At 41.9% G+C, this 21547-nt stretch overlaps 2 protein-coding genes across 2 annotated transcripts in view; both read left to right on the forward strand.

The window, feature by feature from the left end:
* Positions 1-3734, forward strand: part of parp4 (poly (ADP-ribose) polymerase family, member 4) — a 53773-nt gene extending 50039 nt beyond the window's left edge. Inside the window, exons 33-35 of the mRNA XM_042334058.1 lie at positions 194-293; positions 1984-2116; positions 3071-3734. Of these exons, the coding sequence (XP_042189992.1) occupies positions 194-293; positions 1984-2116; positions 3071-3260 (423 nt within the window). The 3' untranslated portion in view covers positions 3261-3734. The remainder of the gene's footprint in view (positions 1-193; positions 294-1983; positions 2117-3070) is intronic.
* A 5819-nt stretch (positions 3735-9553) lies between these two features.
* Positions 9554-21547, forward strand: part of mphosph8 (M-phase phosphoprotein 8) — a 28393-nt gene continuing 16399 nt past the window's right edge. Inside the window, exons 1-3 of the mRNA XM_007905590.2 lie at positions 9554-9754; positions 15683-15829; positions 18409-19476. Coding sequence (XP_007903781.1) covers positions 9659-9754; positions 15683-15829; positions 18409-19476 — 1311 coding nt within the window. The 5' untranslated portion in view covers positions 9554-9658. The remainder of the gene's footprint in view (positions 9755-15682; positions 15830-18408; positions 19477-21547) is intronic.

Raw genomic sequence — 21547 nt, forward strand, 5'->3', positions numbered from 1 at the left:
GCACTTCATTAAATCCTCTTGGAATGTTTTACAACCTTGGTGCTTGACTAAACGCAACTGTTCACTTCTATTGAAAATTAAACTCTTTTCCACTCTAAACATTTGTCCCTAACTACAGCTTATAGGAGTGTAGAAGAGAGGCTTCATTATCGTTCATGATTGTTGCTCATAACTGCTTTCTGTTTCATTGTAGAAGGGATTTTGGCATTTTACATCGGACCTGGGAACCCTGTTGGAAATTAATCTGACATATCTAACTGATTTTCTTGGAAAGAAAGGCATTAATTCACTAGGTAATTACATCCCCATCCTCACCTGGCTCTCCATTCCCCCAGATAGAGTTCAAAAGCCTTGTCCTTGCCTTCAAAAACCCTTCACAGCTCTGCTCCTCTTTACCTGTGACCTGCTAACTCCATATAGACCTGCTTGCTCCCTCCGCTGGGCAGGCTCCGGCCTGCACCATGTCCCCCGCCTGAACCGTCCCATCAGCGTTCGGGCCTTCAGCCTCTCTGCCCCCACCCCTTGGAACTCCATCAAACAGTTCCTTTGCCTCACCTCCTTCAAGGCCCGTCTCAAGATATTCCTTTTCATCCGCGCCTTCAGTCACCCTCCCTGCCCTCCACCATGCCTGATCTCAACCCCCAGCTCAGCTCCAAATCCCTGACTGTAACAAGTGTGATTTGTTGTTTTTGTTGTAGGTAATGTAAATTGTATACATCAGTATAATCAGAAACTGAACTGCAGCGGCTTTCACTGTTGAATGAGTCTCCAAGTTCTCAATTCAACCTTTTTGGTTGGCCAACAAAATAATCATAGAAATAACAATAGCATTTAGAGTTATTCCATAAATCAATAAATATTCAATCAAGAAACATTTAGCACCAAATCTCTCTTCATGTCAACTCCCCCTTCGTTAGCCTCCCACATTACTTCCTTAGTGTCAATCTTCTTTTGTATCACTCCTTTTGAGTGTTATTGCACGTTGTATTACAGAATGGTGGAGATTAAGGGATAGGAGGAGCCATACCTCCCGGAATGAGCCATTTAGCTATTGAGTCTTAGCTGGTATGAGATCAGATGCAGATATACATCACATCGCTTAGCGTGGACCAAAGATGCATACTGTATGAGAAAGGGGAGATAAAGGGATCAGGATCACTGCTGAATCCAGGTCTTTCAATGAAGAACAAGGGATCACTGCTGAATCCCAGCTTTGGTAACATCCAGTGAGTTGTGAATAGAAGCCCATAATAAACAAGCAGCAAGTCTGCTGAGATGAGGAGGTGGGCTCCACAAATGAGGAGGTGGGCTCCAAGTATTCCCAGGCTGTATATCTACTATTGAGTACAACTAAATGGAATATGTGAAATACAAAATATCTGAAGGTGTGTCATTTTTAGCTGCCATTCCACAACTTCAGCCAACCACCTAAATGTAGCTGAAGTAGAGAAAAATGGGGCTGTTCTCAAACATGCCTCTTGGCAATAGACTGAGAGCACAACTACTCCACCCTTTCAGGATAACACAGAAAACGCTTCATATGGCCCAAGAGGAACTGCAAGGGATGATAAAAGAATAATCTAAGGAGAGAATAACTGTGGGTCCCAAAGGTTGTGGTCACTTCTTGAACACATATGTTTTAGGTGCAGAAGTGCTACTGATTTCACCTCCTTTGCAAAGTGACCTCAGCAACATTTCCCACACGGGTGTACAACATGCAGGAAGTATCAACAGCGACCTGACAATCCCGATGTTAGCCATATTTTTTAATGTGGGATACAGCTAGTAGTGCCAGAAGTTGGGAATGCCATGCTTCCTGTATAAGCGCAGGTCCATAGCAGAACTCGCTAAGCCAACTGTGCTCTAGCAGGGGCTGCCTTGGAGTTAGAGAAAAACTGCACTGAAGTGGTAGATGATGTTTCTGTTTGAAGAACTTTGAAATTGCGAAGAAGTAAACACTGATTAGTATTTTTCCTTTGAAAGGTCACCGAGCAGCTGAAGAGATTGTATCGTTGATCATCACACTCCTGATCCTGCAGTTGGTTCGTTACACACAGCAGTTAAAAGGGATTAAACTGAAATCTCTCTTTAGACTGGAAGAGTCATTGGATTGTGGGTCTGTACAACTTTGGGATTTTTTATTATTTACAGCATCAATAATACTGTGTGGAATTCTAAAATTAATGGTCAGCAGGATTTGGGTGAGGATAATTTTGAAATAAGTCATATTTAATAATGGTATAGGATTAATTGACTCTTCATAACATTTTTGCCCACAAAATATACAGTTAATCCACTTTACAGTATATTCTGTGAAGCGCTTTGAGACATCTCGAAGTGATAAGTACTGTATCAAATGCAAGGATTATTATTATTTTGAATCAATTTAACATTTAAATTTATTGATAGAAGGTAGGAATATCAGCAGTTTGTATTTTACAATTATGGGGTATTTGCATAAATTTTAGGATTGCATATTCCAAATTCATACTTGTTTAATTATTTCCATAATGGTGAATATTGTCATTTGAACTGGCTTTCCTAGTAAGTTGTGTGAAATAGATCATGCCTGTGATTCTTCAGAGGAGAAATTCTCACATTTAATCCACCATTCAGGCTTCCTCAAATTGAGGGAATATTGGAGGACCCGTTACTTTCCCATTCCCTGTATCCTGGCATGCTTCTATTTACATCAATGGGAACAGGTGCCTTAGACCACCCCAAGGGCCAATCCAGCGCCGCTTGATCCTGTAAAATAACTTTATTCAATGAGAATGCAGCAATATGCAATTGGTAACTGTTTTCCTTGGTCAGGAGTTCTTTTATCAGTGCAATGACATATACAGTTCTTCCCTACCAAGTAGACCCAAAGGTTGACAACATTTTCATAGTAGTTAAAATATATTATCTATAATATTTCCTGATAGCCCTGGGGGAAGCTCTTTGAACAGAAAATATTTCATCTTCTGCATTCTGCACCATCATAATGGGGTACGTTTTTTTTCTATTTTCAGAAAATGGGTTTTCAATTTCATTTTCATTCAATATATTTCATTTTTGGGTTATGCAGGCCTCCCCACTGGGCACTAGACTCTGTCAAGAAAGCTATAGTATGGGCAAGAGCCACAGAAAGACAGTACCCAGGAATCTACAGTCGTCTGGAGCTCGGAAGAGACTGGGAGTCAGCTACTCGTCAGCTGCTTCAGATTGACCCACTCAAACTGGGCTCACCGCTTCAACAGATACTTAAAAAAAGATAAATTAACAGAATTAAAAAAATGAAGATACTGTTTTAAAAATACAGTGGAAGCCAGATGCATCTTAAGCCTGTATATGAGGTTAACCAAATTAACTCCTTCCTCCCATTGCCGTTCCCATAGGATGGGAAGGAGATCAATTAGCTATAGCTCCGTGGTGAATGACTGCTTGGAGCCGCTTGTGAATGGCCGGAGTCCATTGTCAATTAATCGCAATTGACTCCTCCCATCTCCATGCTGGAGTCGCTCACGGCGAGTGAATTGACCCGGATGTCATTTTATCCGGTTTAACTGATCTTTGTTCAAATTAACCAGTATATTTAAAATGGATAAGAATACAAATGAATTTACCCAGCGTCTGGGGTTAACCAGTGTCCAGCTAAAGCGGCTTCCACTGTATTGTAAATAGGCTATTCATTATATTTCTTGGATGAGTGCAAACTTCCTGCAGCTGAATGTGGACAAGACGGAAGCCATATTCCTTGGCTTCGGTCAACGTCTTCACTCCTGCCTCCGCTTGACTGGCACCGGCCTCCTGTTCGTCCTTGCACCCACTGCCCCACCATCGGAGGTCACGCTTTCAGCCACTACGCCTCGAAACTCTGGAACGCTCTCTCCCTCAATGCCACCACCTTACCCCCTCTCCCTTTTCAAGGTCCACATGAAAACCTTCCTCTTCGACCGTGCTTATGGTCACCTCCCCCCACTCGAGTCAGGCTCCGCCACTGTTAAGTGCTCTGAGACACTGCCCTGCATGGAGAGCACTATATACATGCAAGTTTGTATTTCTCCGTTCTCCTCAATGTCCTACCGGCTTGGACTCAGAGACGTCCTTCCAACATGGGTGGCACTAAATAAATGTAAATTGTTGTTATTCTGAACAATGGATCTTTTAGCTATAAGATTCCAGTTCAACACAATTTGCACTTGTATAGTGCACTTCATGTAGAGAGGATATCTCAAAGCATAGGAAGCTTGAGGGCTAAGGGGCTTTGAGAGATTGAGAGAAAATATCTTGCAGACAGGGATGAGTCATGACTTAGCAAGTTAGGGCTCTTCGGTCTTGAAATTAGATTTCTCAGAAGGCACTTTTTAGAGATTTTTAACTTTTAAATGGAATTGAGAAAGCAAACCCAGAGCAATATGTTCAGTTGCACACTGTGGAACAAGAGAATTAAGGATTAGAATTACAAAGGGCATTTCAGGACACACACCAAGATAACTAGTGAATAGTATTCTCACCTCTGAGCCAGAAGGTTGTAGATTCAAGGTCCACGTTTGGAATTTGAAATCACAGTCTCGTCTGCGACTCCAATATAGTGCTGGTGTACAAAGTACAGTAAACTCTTGATAAGTCATCCCTGGCTTAACTTGTCACTACCACTTAAGTCATCATGCTGTCACTATCCTGGCCACATTTATTTATGTATTTATACATAAATATAAAAGCATGGAGTCCTGTAGCTTAGTGGTTAGAGCACTCACCTTGCAAGCAAGAGGACCTGGGTTTGATTCCCAGCAGGGCAAAACATTGGGCAAATTTCCTTGCTCCACATGCTTGTTTACTAAGCAGTAAGAAGGAACCTGGTTGTTAGTCGATTGGCGGATCGCTTTTCCGGGGGTAATAATTCTTTCAAAAAAATATGGTCACTCGATCCAGGATTGTTTGTGGGACACTGCTGTACTCAATTGGCTACCATGTTTCACCCACAAAATATAGTCAATTCACTTTACAGTATATTCTGTGAAGCGCTTTGAGATGTCTCGAAGACGTGATAAGGCTCTACATCGAATGCAGGGATTATATGCCTAATTCACCACTCAGGATAACTCATCATTGAGCCTTTTCCCCTTGGAGTGAAGGGGATTCAAAATGTCTAAATCCCTCAACAGTGTAAATTGATGCAATTTGTTTGTGATTTGATGTTTCGTCTCTGGGTCTGAGATTATTAGGCAGATACTTTTGCAGTTGAAAGTAGAATGACTTATACAAAGAATCCAACATTCCTTATTCGACTACAGTATCTTCCTCAGCATCCCTATCCTATTCTTTTGTCTAGCTACAACATGAACTTTGTCCACTTGCTTTACAGAGAACCTAGACAGAGAGCAGATATCATTGGATCAGAATTTCCAATATTTAATACTTGGATTCATAAATTGACTCCTGCGGTAACCCATGGTGCATCATGCTAACTCACGAGATCTTTGCTGGGAGCAGAGTTCCAGGTTGTTGGGATGCATTTTTGATTATAGGCAAGAGTTGTTATTCAGTGATTCCAAATTGTGACTATTATAATTTTTAATCCTACTAGTTTCTAATCCACCTCGGTTCAGTTTCATTCAAACCACTTGTCTGAAGCACCCTGGAGAAATTGTTCTTGGCATAAGAATGATGCAACATGGGAATATATATGCTATTGCTAAGCTTTGCTAGTATGAAACATATATTTGTAATCATTTTAATATTAATGACCATTTTACTCTGTTAAATTGATTATTTTGCTGTTTTATGCATTTGCTTACAATGGTAGTTACTTAAATACTATATATGTTTAAATGAAAATCTATTGAGAACCTTTGTAACCTTGATGGAACTGAATAGTGTCTATTTTTCCTTTATCCAATCTCCTTTTGTAGTTATGGAGAAAAGAGATGTGAGAATAGAGAAGCTTTGGCATGCAGAATTGGGAATGCGTTGGAGTAGTCTCAAACGTTGAGAAACAGACTGTAGTAGCAGAGAGGGTAACCAATGAGTTGTTTGAAATCTAACTTCTCTTAAGTAGAGTATAGCATGGGTTGATGGTCAAGCACAGCATTTGACATGTTTGTTTAGGATGCAAGTATTGATCACTAGCTAGCCTAATGTTGAAGCAACTTCTAGAAGGAAGAAGACAATAAAGGAATAAAGACACTCTTTTCTGGATTGGTAAATATGTTTTTCAGCATGTGCACATTGCCTTGGGACGTCCTTCCGACGTGAAAGGTGCTATACAAATGTAATCTTGATATATGAAGGTTTCTGTAATAACACAGGTTATTGAAGAGCACTTATCTCTGTGAGCTTTCTTAGCTCGGTGTTTGAAACCTAAAAATTATGAATTAGTTTTAGTTAAAATAAATATAATACAGGATTGACCCATTGCAGTCAATATGTCCTATATGTGCAAATCCAACTTTCCTTCCTCACATCATCTGAGACGAGAACTTCCTTTTATTCCCCGTCCTAGCCTAGTCATGTTTCCTGCAACATTTGCGTCCTTATCCTTACCTATCTACGCACATGGATAAACTCTGCCCACTTCTTTTATAGAGCATAGAAATAAATGCCATTGAGTTACATAAGGGTATTTGCTGCATGTGTTTTCTTAGTTTCTATAGGTTTACTATGCAAATTCCTCCCTAATTTGCGTGGCTAGAGGAAAGGCTGAAACTATGTTTGTAAAGAGTAGGACCTCTTGTAATTCCAAGACTATCTGTAGTCATTTCCAAATTTTCAATAAAATGTACCTAATTTGCCCAGTACTATAGTGGCATAAGTCCTGGTGGAAGAAATTTTGATTGAATTATGACAAGACATTGCATTGTATTTTGTTTGATGAAATGATAGTGTGGATGATATCATGGTCTCTCCTCTCTGCACAGTTAAGAACAGTTAACTCGATCCAGATTGGAGATTGAATCTGCTAAGTTTGTAGCTTTTATGGCAAATCTTTAGCATCCATCAAGCATACACAACTCAAATAGTTCTATTTTTGTTATTTTAACTTTTACGTATCTAAATAAATGGGCAATGGTAATATGTACTTTATTTCAATGAGAAGTCAACCAAGTACCACCAAAGCAGTATTTTGTTCCAATAGAAATCACATTTTTCATGACATTCAATAAAAGAAAATTAGATAACATTTATTTTGATTTAATGTAAAAAATGTGAACAAAATTCTCCAGTTCTTCAGTTGTTGTGCTCCTTATAACTGCACCCACCCTCCGAAAATCTCAGTAAGTTCCTACAGTATGCTCGTTTTTTGGCCATTACAGTATTTTCAAAATGTTTTAAGTTATACCCAGGGAATATTGTGTAAATTAATTCACAATGTTGCATTTGAACAATCTTGGTCAAATATGTTTTTCACACCAAAAATTGTTCTAATTGGACACATGAACCATTGTAATAGAAAATCTTCTGACTTGCTTCCACCCTCCCCTTGTTCAAGGTATGATTTAAAACATAGCTCTTTGATTGTGCTTTCGCGGTCATCTTTACCCTCTCCTCCCCACCACTTTCTTTGCTCCCATCCCCAGCTGACGTGCACATCAGCTCTGTCAAGCGCTTTAAGATGCCTCTCAACGTGAAAGACATTATATAAATGTAAATTGTGTTGTGATATCTGGGTATTCCACTTTATCTTAATTCCAGTCATTGTTTTTTGTCGAAGGCATTTACTTATCAGAAGGTAAAATTAGTGAACAGGTGAAGGAGAGGTGAATGTCTCACTAAATGGGGAATTTGGCAGGTTGGTGTATTGGGTCTTTAAAAATCATACAATATTAAAACATTACAGGAAGACCCATTATCTTGTGGGAAAGGATGGCTCAGTTCATAGCAATCTTACTTCTGAGTATTATCATCATTTTCTCCTCTCCCCTCCAAAGAGAATCCTTCAAACAAGCCACTTGATCACAAGACCCATCTTGAATTCTAATTGATTAAATTAATAATTATAATTAATTAATACATAATTGGAGTCGAGGTACAGATCAGCCATAATTAATAGAATGGCAGAACAGGTTGGAGGGGCTGAATGGCCTACTCCCCACATTTTTTGAGAAATACAAAATCTAGTTTAAATGTGCTCCGACTTGAAACGATAATAACGAATGCTCGCACACGGCGGGATGCAAAATGGAAAGCCTTTCCTGCCAGGGATCATTTGAGACATTTCTGTGGAGCAGTCAAAAATGGGAAGAGAGGGGGGAATAATGGAGTCGATAGAGAGGGGGGGAAAAAAACCGGACCTCAAAACCTCCGCTCCGTAACATGGGAGAGCGTTTTGAAGCCCTGGTGGAAATGGAGGGTTTCTCTGCTGCTGTTCCACAGCAAGTCAGAAAATACACGGCTGCAAATGGAGTTGGGGGATCACGGAGGCCAGGAATTAAATGATGTCCTGTAGCACAAAGCCGACCAAACACGAGCCCAAACGTAGCCCAATGTTACGCGTTGCCTTCCCACGGGGCAGCAGCGGCCGATTTAGAGGAACGTTTTTGAAACTGTTAAAAGAAAAGGTCTTGAAAAGGGAGGGGGCGCGGCGCGGGGGGGGTGGGGGAGTTCTGCAGGTTTAAATTAAAATATTTTTTAAAAAATTAAAAGACACGCACGCAAACCACAAACCCGCCCAAATTGGGCGCGAACCCGCCCGATCCGGCCACATTGCCCGCTCGGGAGCTGGAACGCAGCCCCGGGGCCCGGGTCGACTCGCAGCTCGAGCTGAACAGTCCGCGCGGGGTCACGCGCGGGTCACAACTGCCGTTGAGTTTGTGTGTGGGGAAGGGGGTAAAACCATCAAATCACCCCCTTTCTCGCCCCTTTCCCGGGACAAGTGCAGGCCAAGTAACACAGGGCCAGCTCCTCCTCCTCCTCCTCGCGCTGATTAAATCTGCTCCTTCCACGGAGAGCTCGTAGACAGTCAGTCACAGACAGACAGCGCGCGGGGAGGAGGGGTAAGGCGCCCGTCATGGCGTCGCAGCCTCCCTCGCAAGGTAACGGCTTTAATAATTAACGGTTATTAACGGACCTAGTTGATGGCGTGTCCTGTTGTTCGAAACTTTTCGCTATCGTTAATTTTTTTTAAAAAAATGTGCACTCTTATTGCGTCCCACCGAAGTACAGACATAAGTACTGATCCACCTCCTCGCAAATTTTCCAGTCACCCGATCCCCTCACCTGACAAACCCGAGCGAGACTCAAACCTTCTCAACCGCCGCCAAAAGGGCGGCTTCAACCGCGCCCTTTGATCGGTTGGTCCTCTTGTCAATCACAGACACTCTGGGGCGTGATTGGCTACGGGTTATGTCAACCTCACTCAGCCACCGCCCTAACCGCCTCCCAGTGGCAGTTGGATTTCCATTGGAGGACAAGGGTGGGCGGGCGGGGGCGGGGACTGGCGCTGACGCCGGAAAGTGTCAATCATCACGGGGTGGGTGGGGGGGGGAGGCCGCTCGCTAATTGGTCCAGAGGGTGCGTTGCGGGACATAAAGTAGGTACCGCCCACATTTCCGCCCCGCCCCCTCCTCGCCTGTTCTGGAGATTTCTATATAATACAGCAGTGGCTGAGCTCCCGGTCGGGCAGTGATTAGTGGGTGCGAGCGAGTTGGCCACTGGGACAACAGCGCCAACAATCATGGCGGCGGTGACTGAGGACAAGTCGGAGCAGGAAAGCGAAGCAGAGGAAGACGTGTACGAAGTGGAAAGGATCGTGGACATGAAGGTTTCCGAGGTGAGGATGAGGAGAGACAGACAGACGGACGGACGGACGGAGCTGTGTGTTTGTTTCCCTCCCCCGCTGGAGGTCGCAATGTTGTTTTTCAAAAAAAAATGGGGTGGGGGGAGAGGAGGAAAAGAGGAGGTGAAGCCGAACCAACGAATGGCGAGGAGGGAGCGAGGCGAGTTGTTTGTGTAATGAGGCCCTCAGCCTCGGCTCTGCTCTCGTCTCTCCCCCCCCACACCACCCCAACACACACACACCTCCACCTCTTTTCGGTTTACACGGGCAAGAAGTCATCTTGAGGGAAGACATTCACCTGAGGTGCGCGCAAAAAAAAATATATACTCCTCCCCCAACTCCCAGGAAAAGATGGTTGGCGTTTTCTCATTTAGTATTCTTATGACAGGAAAAATAATCTGTGATCTTCTCGCTGCACCGAACCTGGAGAATTAGACCTCATGTGGCGATCGATAAAGAAATGAATCGATAAGTAAATCAGTGCACGAGTGATAAATCAGAAGCTATCTGGCTAACCGTCACTTTGGGCAGGGCCACTTTGCTCATGTCTTTTGGTTTGCGTACGTGCGTTTTGGCAAACGACCACTACGACTGCATAAATACATTTTGGTTGACGAAGCCAACGTGCTTTTTATTCCAAATGCATGTCGTTAGGTTACATTTGGGGTTTCGAAATGGAAGCTGCTTAAAATAGGCTTTCTAATAATGGATCCCTGATTATTAACTATTGTTAACTCCTCCTGAAGGAAGGCGGTGCCTCATGCTGGGATACAGTGATGTGTGTGTGTGTGTTTACTGGCAGCCCTTTACTGTCTCGCTCAAGTGCTCATTCTTCATACTTGACAGTGAGCGACCGCGCTATTAGATTATAATAATAATAATCCTTGCATTTGATGTAGCGCTTTTCACATCTTCTCGACGTCTCAAAGCGCTTCACAGAATAGACTGTAAAGTGAATTGACCGTATATTTGTGGGCGAAACGCGGCAGCCAATTGCACGCAGCAGTGTCCCACAAACAGTCGTGGATTGAAAATGATCAATTTATTATTGTTTTTGGTTTTGGAGGGATTATTATCAGGCGTGTGGAGTAAGGAAACTTGCCCAAGGTTTCGCCCTGCCTGGAATTGAACCCAGGTGTCTCGCTTGCAAGGCGAGTGCTCTAACCACTGAGCTACAGGACTCCACAAGATTGGGGGTGGAGGTTGGATAACAGCCAAATCCAGAATTTGAGAATGCTAAAATCAGTGTTACCACTCCCTGCCTCAATACACGTGGAGACTAAAGCTGAGAAATTTCGTGGTCTGCATAGTTCACAAAACCATATAGTAAATTTGCTCAGTCATTGGGCTGCCCTGATTACTTGTGAATGTTGTATATTAAACGTTAGGTGCTACTGTGTTTTGTTGATGAATTTAAACGTATGTTATGAATTTGACTATGCAAAAAAAAACAGCAGTGTAGAATTCTAGCAGTATTTTTGAATAATTTGAGAAACTATTTCCAGTCTTGCTCCCAGTTCAGGAAAATGTGCAGAAACGCAGATAGAAAGAAGACAATTAAATTGGCTTGTTTTAGTTCTGGTGTTGAAGCTGGGTTCAAGATATGATAGATTAACTAGATGAGTTAGGTGACATAATGTATTGTGTATGAGAAGTTTGATGCCAAAGAATGTTGCAGCCCATAACATTTTAGTTTTATATTTCACAAAGAATGGTGAAATACTTGGTAATTGGCCATTTTAAGAACCACCTGAAGAGATTTAAGATTCCATCAAATCTGTTCCTTAAACAATATGTGGACATCTACTGTACCATTGGCTTCTTATGCCCTTTCTGTTCATTCTTAGCTGCTTTATATGGAACACAGTTTCATTGAGCATCAGTGTTTTATAATTCCATAAAATAGGAAAATACAATAGTTTTTCATTTATATCTGGAAATTATTTTTGTTTAGTCCCTCAGTTGCATTACTTTTAATTTTGTGACTAATCAAAACAAAATCAGTTTCCTTCTCTTTATGTCATGTAGGCCATTTACCATGCCTACATCCCAGGCAAACTCATGTAACTGGCCTTGGGCTCCATAAGGTTTTTGGTTAGAATCTAAAGGATGCATTCAACCCTTCACTATATCACTATACAATAAAATCTGTAGCTTGTTCTTGGGGTGTGGGAGGAATGCTCTTGGAGCTGAGCTAGCTGTACTACAACAAAATTACATTTGTAATTTCACGTCGGGAGGACGTCCCAAGGCACTGGACAGTCAGTGTTTCAGACCCGGGACGGGTGGAGGGCATGGTTGAAAAGGAGGGTCTTGAGAGGGGTCTGGAAAGAAGCAAGGGAGGGGGCAAGGCGGAGGGATCTTGCACTGTATCCTCTGTGATAGGAAGCCAGGACAGTCGGGCGAGAGTAGGGGTGTTAGGGTTGCAGAGCCTGGTGTGGTAGAGGACAAGGGTTGCAGAGTTCTGGATGATCTGCAGCCTATGGAGGGAGTAGTTAGGGAGGCTGACAAGCAGTGAGTTTGCAAAGTTGAGCCTGGATGTTATGAATGCGTTTATGAGGGTCTCGACGGCCTGCAGTGTGAGACACTGGCGGAGCCGAGTGATGTTGCGGAGGTGGGGAAAGGCAGAGGAGTTCATGCCACGGATGTGGGGTATGCAGGACAGTTGAGGGACGAACAGGCTGCTGAGATTCCGTATTGGTCCATGAAATGTAGAGTGCATCCACGGAGGGAGATGCTGTCTACGATAAAATAGCTGGAAAAGTCGGGCTGACTTTGCAGTGCAGACATGTCCTCAATCCTGTTCGACAAAGCTCTGATGAGTTGCGAGTTTTCAGTTACATGCATTGTGTATTACAATATGGTTGTTGGCAGCATTCTGCCTCTGGGTCAGAAGGCTGTAGATTAAAGCTCAGTTAGAACTTTGAGCCCAAGGCCAAAACTGACCCTCAGATAGAAATTAAGATTTTGTAACATTCAAAAGGGAGAGTGTTTCTCAGTTAATTAGGAAACCGTCTTTCCAGATAAGTTAGTTATTCACTTCATGGTTGCCTATGGGTTATGGTGTGCAATTTGCCTATAGCCCAATTTTTTGTAAAAAAAAAAGAGACATTTCAATACTATAACCTAACTGTAGGGTTTATTATATCACAAGCAGTTTTTAAAATGAAGGTTATAATATTTACTCTTGAGATCAGAATGTTAATAACAGTGCCAGCCAGAAGTTTAACCATTTCAATCTTTTTTCTTTGGGATGCATGATCTTTAACATTTGAATTCTAATCTTTGAAAATTGTGGCAGTTGACATCTTTTTAAAAATGGATGATGATCCTTACATTTGGTGTAGTATCTTTCACATTGTGAGGACATCTCAAAGCATTTCACATGATTTACTATAAAGTGGAGTGACTTTCTTGTGAGCAGACGTGGCAGCTAATTTGTGCAAAATTCCACGTTATATCCCATGACATTATTCAAAAAGAAAAGGAATGTGTCATTGTGCCCTGGCAAACAATCCTCCAGATTGACTCCAAATGTTCGCTTACACTTTACACTGGACAGTAAATCCTATGAGCTACTTCGTGACGCCCTAAGATGTGATAAGGATTCTTATAATTAGATTGAATGACCAATTTTGTATCGACAGAATTGTGATCCAGTAGACCGTGAGAAACTCCCTACTCGTGGACTCATCGAGTCCTGTAGCGTTTTGGTTAGAGCGCTCGCCTTGCAAGCGAGAGGACCTGGGTTCAGTTCCATTGCAGGGCGAAACCTTCAGCAAGTTTCCTTACTCTATACACCTCTGTTTACTTAGTAGTAAATAGGGACTCTGTTGTTAGTTGATTGGCGGATCGCTTTCAAAAATAACCCCTGGTCACTTAATCCATGACTGTTTGTGGGACACTGCTGTGTGCAATTGGCTGCCACGTTTCACTCACAATATATATAAGCAATTCACTTTACAGTAGCATATAGCACGAGTAGCCCTGACCAAGGATGAGTGAGAGGGAAAAAAGAACTTTGTTAAAAGGTGCATTTTTTTCAATGGGAGACTGGAAGAAAAGGTGTTTTGGAGCGCTTAACAGTGATGGAGCCTGGCGCTGAGCTGGAGTAGAGGGAAAGGGAAGGTCTTCAGGTGCGATCTAAAAGGACGGCGGCAAGACGGAGATTTGAGAGAGAGAGTTCCAAAGCTTCGGGGCACCTGCAGGAGGCTTTTATTTTTTTTACACAACACTATCATTTATTTTTATCCAACTGTATTTTGTTCACTTTGTAAACCTCTTCGCTCTCCCCCCTCCCATACTTGTTACTGCAAGTTTTTTTTAAATGTTTTCGTTCATCCTTTGGAAACAGTCAGCAGTGCAGAAAGTAATAATCCAACTCCTGACTATCAACGTTGAAGTGGGAGTTACCGATACTCCTTTACTGCTTGGATAAATAATCATTTGTTCCAGAGCAGTTTTCAATTTCTGTACAATTCTGACCCTCAATGTTTCCTAAAGCCAGCAGCAAAGAGTTGGATGGCAGCATCCCACCTCACTGGTGCATTGTGTTGGGCCAGGTTTGATGTGCTTAATGATCTTAGTGACAACTGTTTATAGTAACTATGAAAACACTTGAGACCAAACATGCACAAAATAGTTTCATGGTGGTATGCGCTTGAAGGGATATAGTTGAAATCCGAAGTGTATTTCAAATACATCTGTATTTGGCATCCTTGGAGCTTTCCAGTTAATGTGGATTTGATGACTTTATTATACAGTTGAATAACTGGGAATATTAATAGGTATGAGGAGTCGGAGAGTGGCATGAGATTAGATGGTTCATCTGGAGAGGAAAAGAAAACAGCAGCACAGATAGTTTGAGTAGTTACATTTTGTGCAATTGCAGTAAAATTATACTGCTTAAGCATGAAGATCAGTAATGGAAGAGCCTCACTGAGATTGAAGAAAATGGGCTGTATGCCATGTAGACTGCTAAGTGGGGGATTGAGTTGACTCCCAAGATTTACTGTTGAGCCCATGACTTAATAGAAGTATAGTATTAGATATTATTTGGAGAGATTTGTGGGAATGATGAGTTGCCTGCAGCACTTATATAATTGGAAATGGGTACCCACCTATATTACATTCCCATGCACATGCCTTGTGATGAAATTGCAGATGTGAACTGTATTTGTAACTCAGTCACCTGTAATAGCCTATACTGCATATGTATCATTGCTTTTGAAGTTTGTGCTTGCTTGCACTTAATATACTAGACTGGTGCTGCAATGGCTTTGTCTTGTTCAAATGATTTAGGTGCATTTCTGACCATATCCTATTATCACAGCTACTAGTCACAGGCAATAGAACCTTCTTGCCATTACCATTTGGCTCATTTACAGATATATAATTCAGAATGATATGGTTGTTGTTAGGACAGGTACCTGAGCCATTTCAATTGTCAGATTTTTACACTGGTGAGAATTTCTTTCATCACTGTAAACCATTCTATGGGGTTATTTGCATTTTATGCTCCTCTGTATTTTGCTTGGGAGCCTGTTCAGTAACTTAACATTTCCTTCTCTTAGTCGTAAATGTCTTCATAAATTGCTCTCTTGTGGCCAGCTGAGTGCTGAGGTGATTGTGTACAGTGAGAGCAATCAAGGAAAGCTGAAGTTACAAACAGCCATTTGAACCATAAAGGTGAATCCAAAATACAGTATAATAGGATGTGAAATTCAGCTTTGTGTGGTTTCTGAGTGGGGAGTGATAAATATGAATTAATATGATTTAGATAAACCAGGAGTAATGGCACAGACAAGTAGGAGCAAATGGTCTCCTTCTGTACAAATATTTCTGTTTCTATATTCCTATTCACTGCTGTACTTGGTAATTTATAAGCTGTGGTACAAATGATGATTCTTATTCTATCTACAGGGTCAGATCTTGTACAGAGTGCACTGGAAAGGCTATTCTTCTGATGAAGACACATGGGAGCCAGAGGCTCACCTAGAGGACTGCACTGAAGTGTTGCAAGTTTTTAAACGGAAATCAGTAGAAAAAACAGCTATAAAAGACAATCGGGTGAGTTTTTAGCAGCTTACATTAGCTTTTTACACATGTTAGGGCTGAGGCATTTGTTTTCAAGATGATATCCTTGTTAACTTTTCAAACTAAACATAGTGTGTTTTCTGTTTTTCTTTTGTTATTTATTGCTGGAATCCAGCTCCCTTTTTCTGATGAGGTGCCTGGAGTTGCTGGGTGCCTCTTCAAAGCAATGTTGATAATATTCATTTTTTCACTATTAATTTGTTTCTGGTGGTAACTAGTGTTGTAAAATGGACATTTCCTAATATGATTTTTTTTTTAAAAATTGAGTTGGATCTTCAGTTGGGGATTGCACGTTACTGAAAATCTCAGTGCCAGAGTGAGTCATCCCAGTGATCTTCCATATGTGTATGGACATCTTGATATCGTCAATATGTATGTATAATGATATTAGAATACCTTCTTATGATCTTACCTAGCCAAATAATAGTAGTGGAAATGTGAAAGCTGGGAGCCTGTTCCCACCCACCCCAGTGCATCTGCTGGGCAATACTACCATTATTTGCTAGTGAAGATTACCACTAAAATTTTTTAAATGGCAATCAGTGTATGCATGAACATAATTTTATTGGGATACATGGATCATGACTTCCGCTCAGATCGCATCTCTAGAACTTGTATGAGAGCACTGATTCCACTTCGTACCAGAGCCTCAAGAACTTGGAATTACAACTTAGTTCTGATTCTAGTTTGGTGTAAGTTTGTCTTAGTCTGTAGCACTCTCGAGTGTTGGAGGTGCCCTACTTTGGATGAGATGTTAAGCCGAGGTCCTATCTGTGATTGTTTCGAGTGCATGTTAAAAATCCCGTGTCAGTATTTGAAAAGTGTGAGGAGATTTTCTACCAGTGTCTGAGATTTCTTCTCTGATGAAGGACTCAGTCTCTCAGTTTTTTTCTTCAGTTTCTTTAGATCAGCTGGACTCTTCCCTATATCATCTTCGGAAAGCTCCTTGACGTTTCCTGACCAGGTGTCCCACAGTTCAGTTTCACTGTTTGACCTCTCTATACTTTTCAAAAACCCAGATGAAATTCACTTCATGGCTGCTTATGGGATATTGCTGTGTGCATATTTACTGCCGCATTCACGTACAAAATACAGTCACTACATCCTCCCAACAACAACAACAACAAGATTCCATTTATAAAGCGCCTTTCACGTCAGGAGGACGTCCCAAGGCGCTGCACAGTTGGGTCATGACCCGAGCAGGGGGGAAATGGTCAGGGTGAGGGGAGGGAAGGGAGGGAGCGAGAAGGGGGGAAATGGTCAGGGTGAGGGGAGGGAAGGGAGGGAGCAAGGAGGGGGAAATGGTCAGGGTGAGGGGAGGGAAGGGAGGGAGCGAGGAGGGGGAAGAGAGTCGAGAGGGGAGCTGAAGGCACGGTCAAAGAGAAAGGTTTTGAGACCGGCCTTGAAGGAGGAAAGGGAGGAGGCGGCGAAGGCACTGGGGGATGGAGTTCCAGAGCCTGGGGGCTGAGAGGCTGAAGGCCCGACCACCGATAGTAGGGCGGTTGGGGCGGGGGACGTGGAGCAGACCAGAGCCAGAGGAACGGAGGGTACGGGCAGGTAGGTAGGGGGATAGCAGGTTGGAGAGGTAGGAGGGAGCAAGGCCGTGAATGGCCTTGTAGGTGAGGATGAGGATCTTGAAATCAATCCTCTGGGGGATGGGGAGCCAGTGGAGGCGAGCGAGGGTGGGAGTGATGTGGTCCCGAAGCCTCCCAATGTGAAATCTCAATGTATATCAAATGCAAAGATTATCAAGAATTGCGGTTAAACTCTCTCTTGCATTCATGTGGTGTCCTGTAGCTCAGTGCATTTCGAGCATTCGCCTTGCAGGTGAAAGACCTGGGTTGGATTTCCGGCAGGGGCAAGTTTCCTTACTCCACACGCCTGATAATAATCCCTCAAGAAAAGAAAACAATAATAAATTGATCACTTTAATCCACGTCTATTTGTGGGACACTGCTGAGCTCAATTGGCTGCTGTGTTTCACTCACAAATATACAGTCAATTCACTTTACAATATATTCTGTGAAGCGCTTTGAGACGTCTAGAAGATGTGAAAAGTGCTGTATCAAATGTAAGGAATATTATTATTTTAACTTCCATTAATTATAATAATAATAATCCTTGCATTTGATATAGCGCTTTTCACGTCGAGAGGACGTCCCAAAGCGCTTCACAGAACACACTGTAAAGTGAATTGACTGTATATTTGTGGGCGAACGCAGCAGCCAATTGCGCACAGCAATGTCCCACAAACAGTCGTAGATTGAAAATGACCAATTTTATTATTGTTTTTGGTTTTGAGGGATTATTATTAGGCTTTGTGTGGAGTAAGGAAACTTGCCCAAGGTTTCGCCCTCTGCCTGGAATTGAACTCAGGTCTCTCACTTGCAAAGCGAGTGCTCTAACCACTGAGCTACAGGACTCCACATGAGTTCAATGAATTATGAGTTCAAGATCAATCCTCAGAAGTTGTAAATCTTTGTTTTTTGATTAATGAGTTTTCCAGTGGATATTAATGTCACACCAGTGCCTAATTGTGTTTAATTTTCCAGAAATTTCTATTAGATAAAGATATTTTTGAAGATGATTTTGGTGAAGATGACGGAGGGACGAGAGAATTCTCACCACTGAAAATAAAAAAGAAGAAAAAAATTAGAGCTGAGCTGGACATGAATGTTGATAGTTCTAAAAAGGAACAAAAAATGAAATCCAAGTCGAGGTCAAATAGTGAAACTGAACTGAAGGATACCTCGTCAGGAAATGTCAAGGAGCTTCCTGAAGAAGATATGGGAAAGAAAAAGTGTCTAGCTGATCTCAAGAGACTGAAGAAAAAGACTGAAAGGCTGAGTTCTTCATCAGAGTCGCTCACACATAATGATTTAATGGTTGAAGCGAACCTTGAGGAAGACAAAGAGCAGGAAGTGGATTCTAATGAACCAATATTTGGTGAAAGAAGTGAGAAAGCAGTCAAAAAATTGGCCAGGCCAGACTCTGTTACAGCTCCAAAAAGATCCCTGGATAGCTCAGAGGAAGACGACCTTGAACATAGAGTGAAGAGAAAGAAGAAATTGAGAGTAGATGATGCCAAGCTGGAAATTATGGCACAGAAAAAGAACCAGAAAGATGATCATACAGAGAAGAAAAGCATAAGCAAAGAGAACAGCAGTCAGGGCAAAAAGCACAAAAGTCATGAGAAAAGAAAGGAATCTGTATCTTCTATAAAATCAGATGGATTGGATATCAAAGTACCAAGAAGTCCCAAATCATCCAAAGTTGAAGATAAAGGCAGAAAGTCATTGGATGGTGAAAACAGCACCATTCCAAAATCTGATTTAGGGAAAAATGTAGTGATTAAGAAATTAATGAAAATGCACAATGTGACGACTGATGGTTCTTTAAAGTCTGGTTCTGCAAGTACCGAGCAGGTGTTTCAGGGTTCAGAATTCAGTGTAACCACTTCAGGGCAAACTTCTCTATTTACTGAGTCCAGCAGTCTCTTTGACAAGTTAAGTCTGGTCTCTGAACCTAACAAAGGAGAAAATGTGAAGCTGGCTGACAGACCAAATTACTCAGCAACAAATACTGATGGGAAACTGGAAGTGATTAAAATCTCAGCTCAGGTAAGAAAATATGTTTGATTTGCAAATTTCATGGTTGGGTCAGTGGATTGAATAAAACTAACAGAAATACTGTTTGCTGTTAACTTTCAAAGGTACTTCAGGTTAAAAGCTAAGAAAAAGGTGTTGTACTTGCGCAAACCTACTTTACATACATAATTGGATTCATGGTTCCTTATTGCTTAACTGCACTATACTGCACAGTGTACATAAATATATATAAAAATAAATTTATTATTTTTATATAGTGTATGTGGAAAAAAAAGCTACCAGGAACCAGAAAGTACCAGTCTTGTGACTTGCTCTATGCTAAGTTTCTGTTCTTAGCCAAGATGACAATAGAGGACCAAATAGTGACCAATAAAATTATCATTGCATGGATAAGCACTTTATCATGTCGTTGCGACATCTCAAAGCACTTCACAGGATTTTGTGTTAAGTGTAGTGACTGCATTTGTAGGTGAACATTGGGAGGAACTCCCTTCTCTTCTGAAAAGTGCCATGGAATCTTTAATGTCCACCCGAACAGACAGACTGGGTATTGGACTTCCAACAACGCAGCACACCTCCAGCACTGCAATGGAGGGTCAGCCTATATTATAATATAGTAGTTATTATATATAATATAATATTATTATAATAATCCTATTAATAATCTTTGCATTTGATATAGTGCCTCATCACATCTTCGAGCTGTCTCAAAGCACTTCACTGAATATACTGTAATGTGATTTGACTGTATATTTTGTGGGTAAAACGCAGAAGCCAATTGCGCACAGCAGTGTCCCACAAACAGTCATGGATTGAAGTGACCAATTTATTATTTTTGATTTTTTTGAAGGGATTTTTACCCCCGGAAAAGCCATCCGTCAATCGACTAACAACCAGGTTCCTACTTACTGCTAGGTGAACAGATGCGTGTGGAGTAAGGAAACTTGCCCAACATTTTGCCCTGCCAGGTCATTTCGCTTGCAAGGCGAGTGCTCTAACCACTAAGCTGCAGAACTCCATTATGAGTTCAGAGTCTTGATATGGGGTTTTAACCCACAACCTCCTGATCCCCAGCTGTCGTTCTTACCCTGACCCTGACCAGTCCTGTTTTCCTCCACCATGTTGCCCATCGTATCTCAGATGTCTCAAACCCTCATCCATACCTTTGCCACTCCCACCTTGAATTCAAACACACTCCTTGCCTGCTTCCCAATCACCATCCATAGGTCCAGCTCATTCAAAACTTCACTGTCCGCATCCTCACCGATACAAAACTCAGACCCTCGGAAAAGCAATCCGCCAATCAACTAACAACTGGGTTCCTATTTACTGCTAGGTAAACAGAGGCAAGTGGAGTAAGGAAACTTGCCCAATGTGTCGCCCTGCTGGGAATTGAACCCAGGTCTTTTGCTTACAAGGCGAATACTCTATCCACTGAGCAACAACTTGCATTTATATAGTGCCCTGAATGCAGAGTAGCTTCTCAGAGCGCGTACCAGTGGCGGAACCTGACTCTGAGCTGATGGGGGAGGTGACCGTAAGCAAGGTCGAAAAGGAAGTTTTTCAGGCAGGACTTGAAAAAGGGGCAAGACGGAGGGATTGAGTGAGAGTGTTCCAGAGTTTTGGGTCGTAAACTCATTGGACTAAGCAAGTGTCCTGCTCACACTCATTTTGAATGCTCACATAAGCTTGGGATGGGGCCCTGAAAGGGTCTGTTGCTTGTGGAATAATATGATAGCACCTCCAGAAGAATAAGACTTGAATATTGGAGAGGAAGAGGTAAATGAGGGAATTTTAGTTCTGTCAGTCCAGGCTAGTGTCTGGAAAACTAATGTTTGTGAGGAGAACCTAGAGGAATTTTATAACTGAATAATCTTGCTTAAAATATGGTACCTATTACTGGGGCTCTATCAGGACAAGTAAATCTCTGGAATTTAGGCCAGTTTTGAGGTCATTTATGTGATTTTAATAGACTGGAAGAGAACATTTTGTTCTGACTTGCACAGGATTCCTTCATCCCTATAAGATTTATAAATTGGCTTGTTATCTTGTCCAGGTGTACTGACACACAGGGTAATGGGAC

The sequence above is a fragment of the Callorhinchus milii genome, unplaced genomic scaffold (genome assembly GCF_018977255.1).
Source record: "Callorhinchus milii isolate IMCB2004 unplaced genomic scaffold, IMCB_Cmil_1.0 Scaffold4, whole genome shotgun sequence".
In the NCBI taxonomy this organism is placed as follows: domain Eukaryota; kingdom Metazoa; phylum Chordata; class Chondrichthyes; order Chimaeriformes; family Callorhinchidae; genus Callorhinchus; species Callorhinchus milii.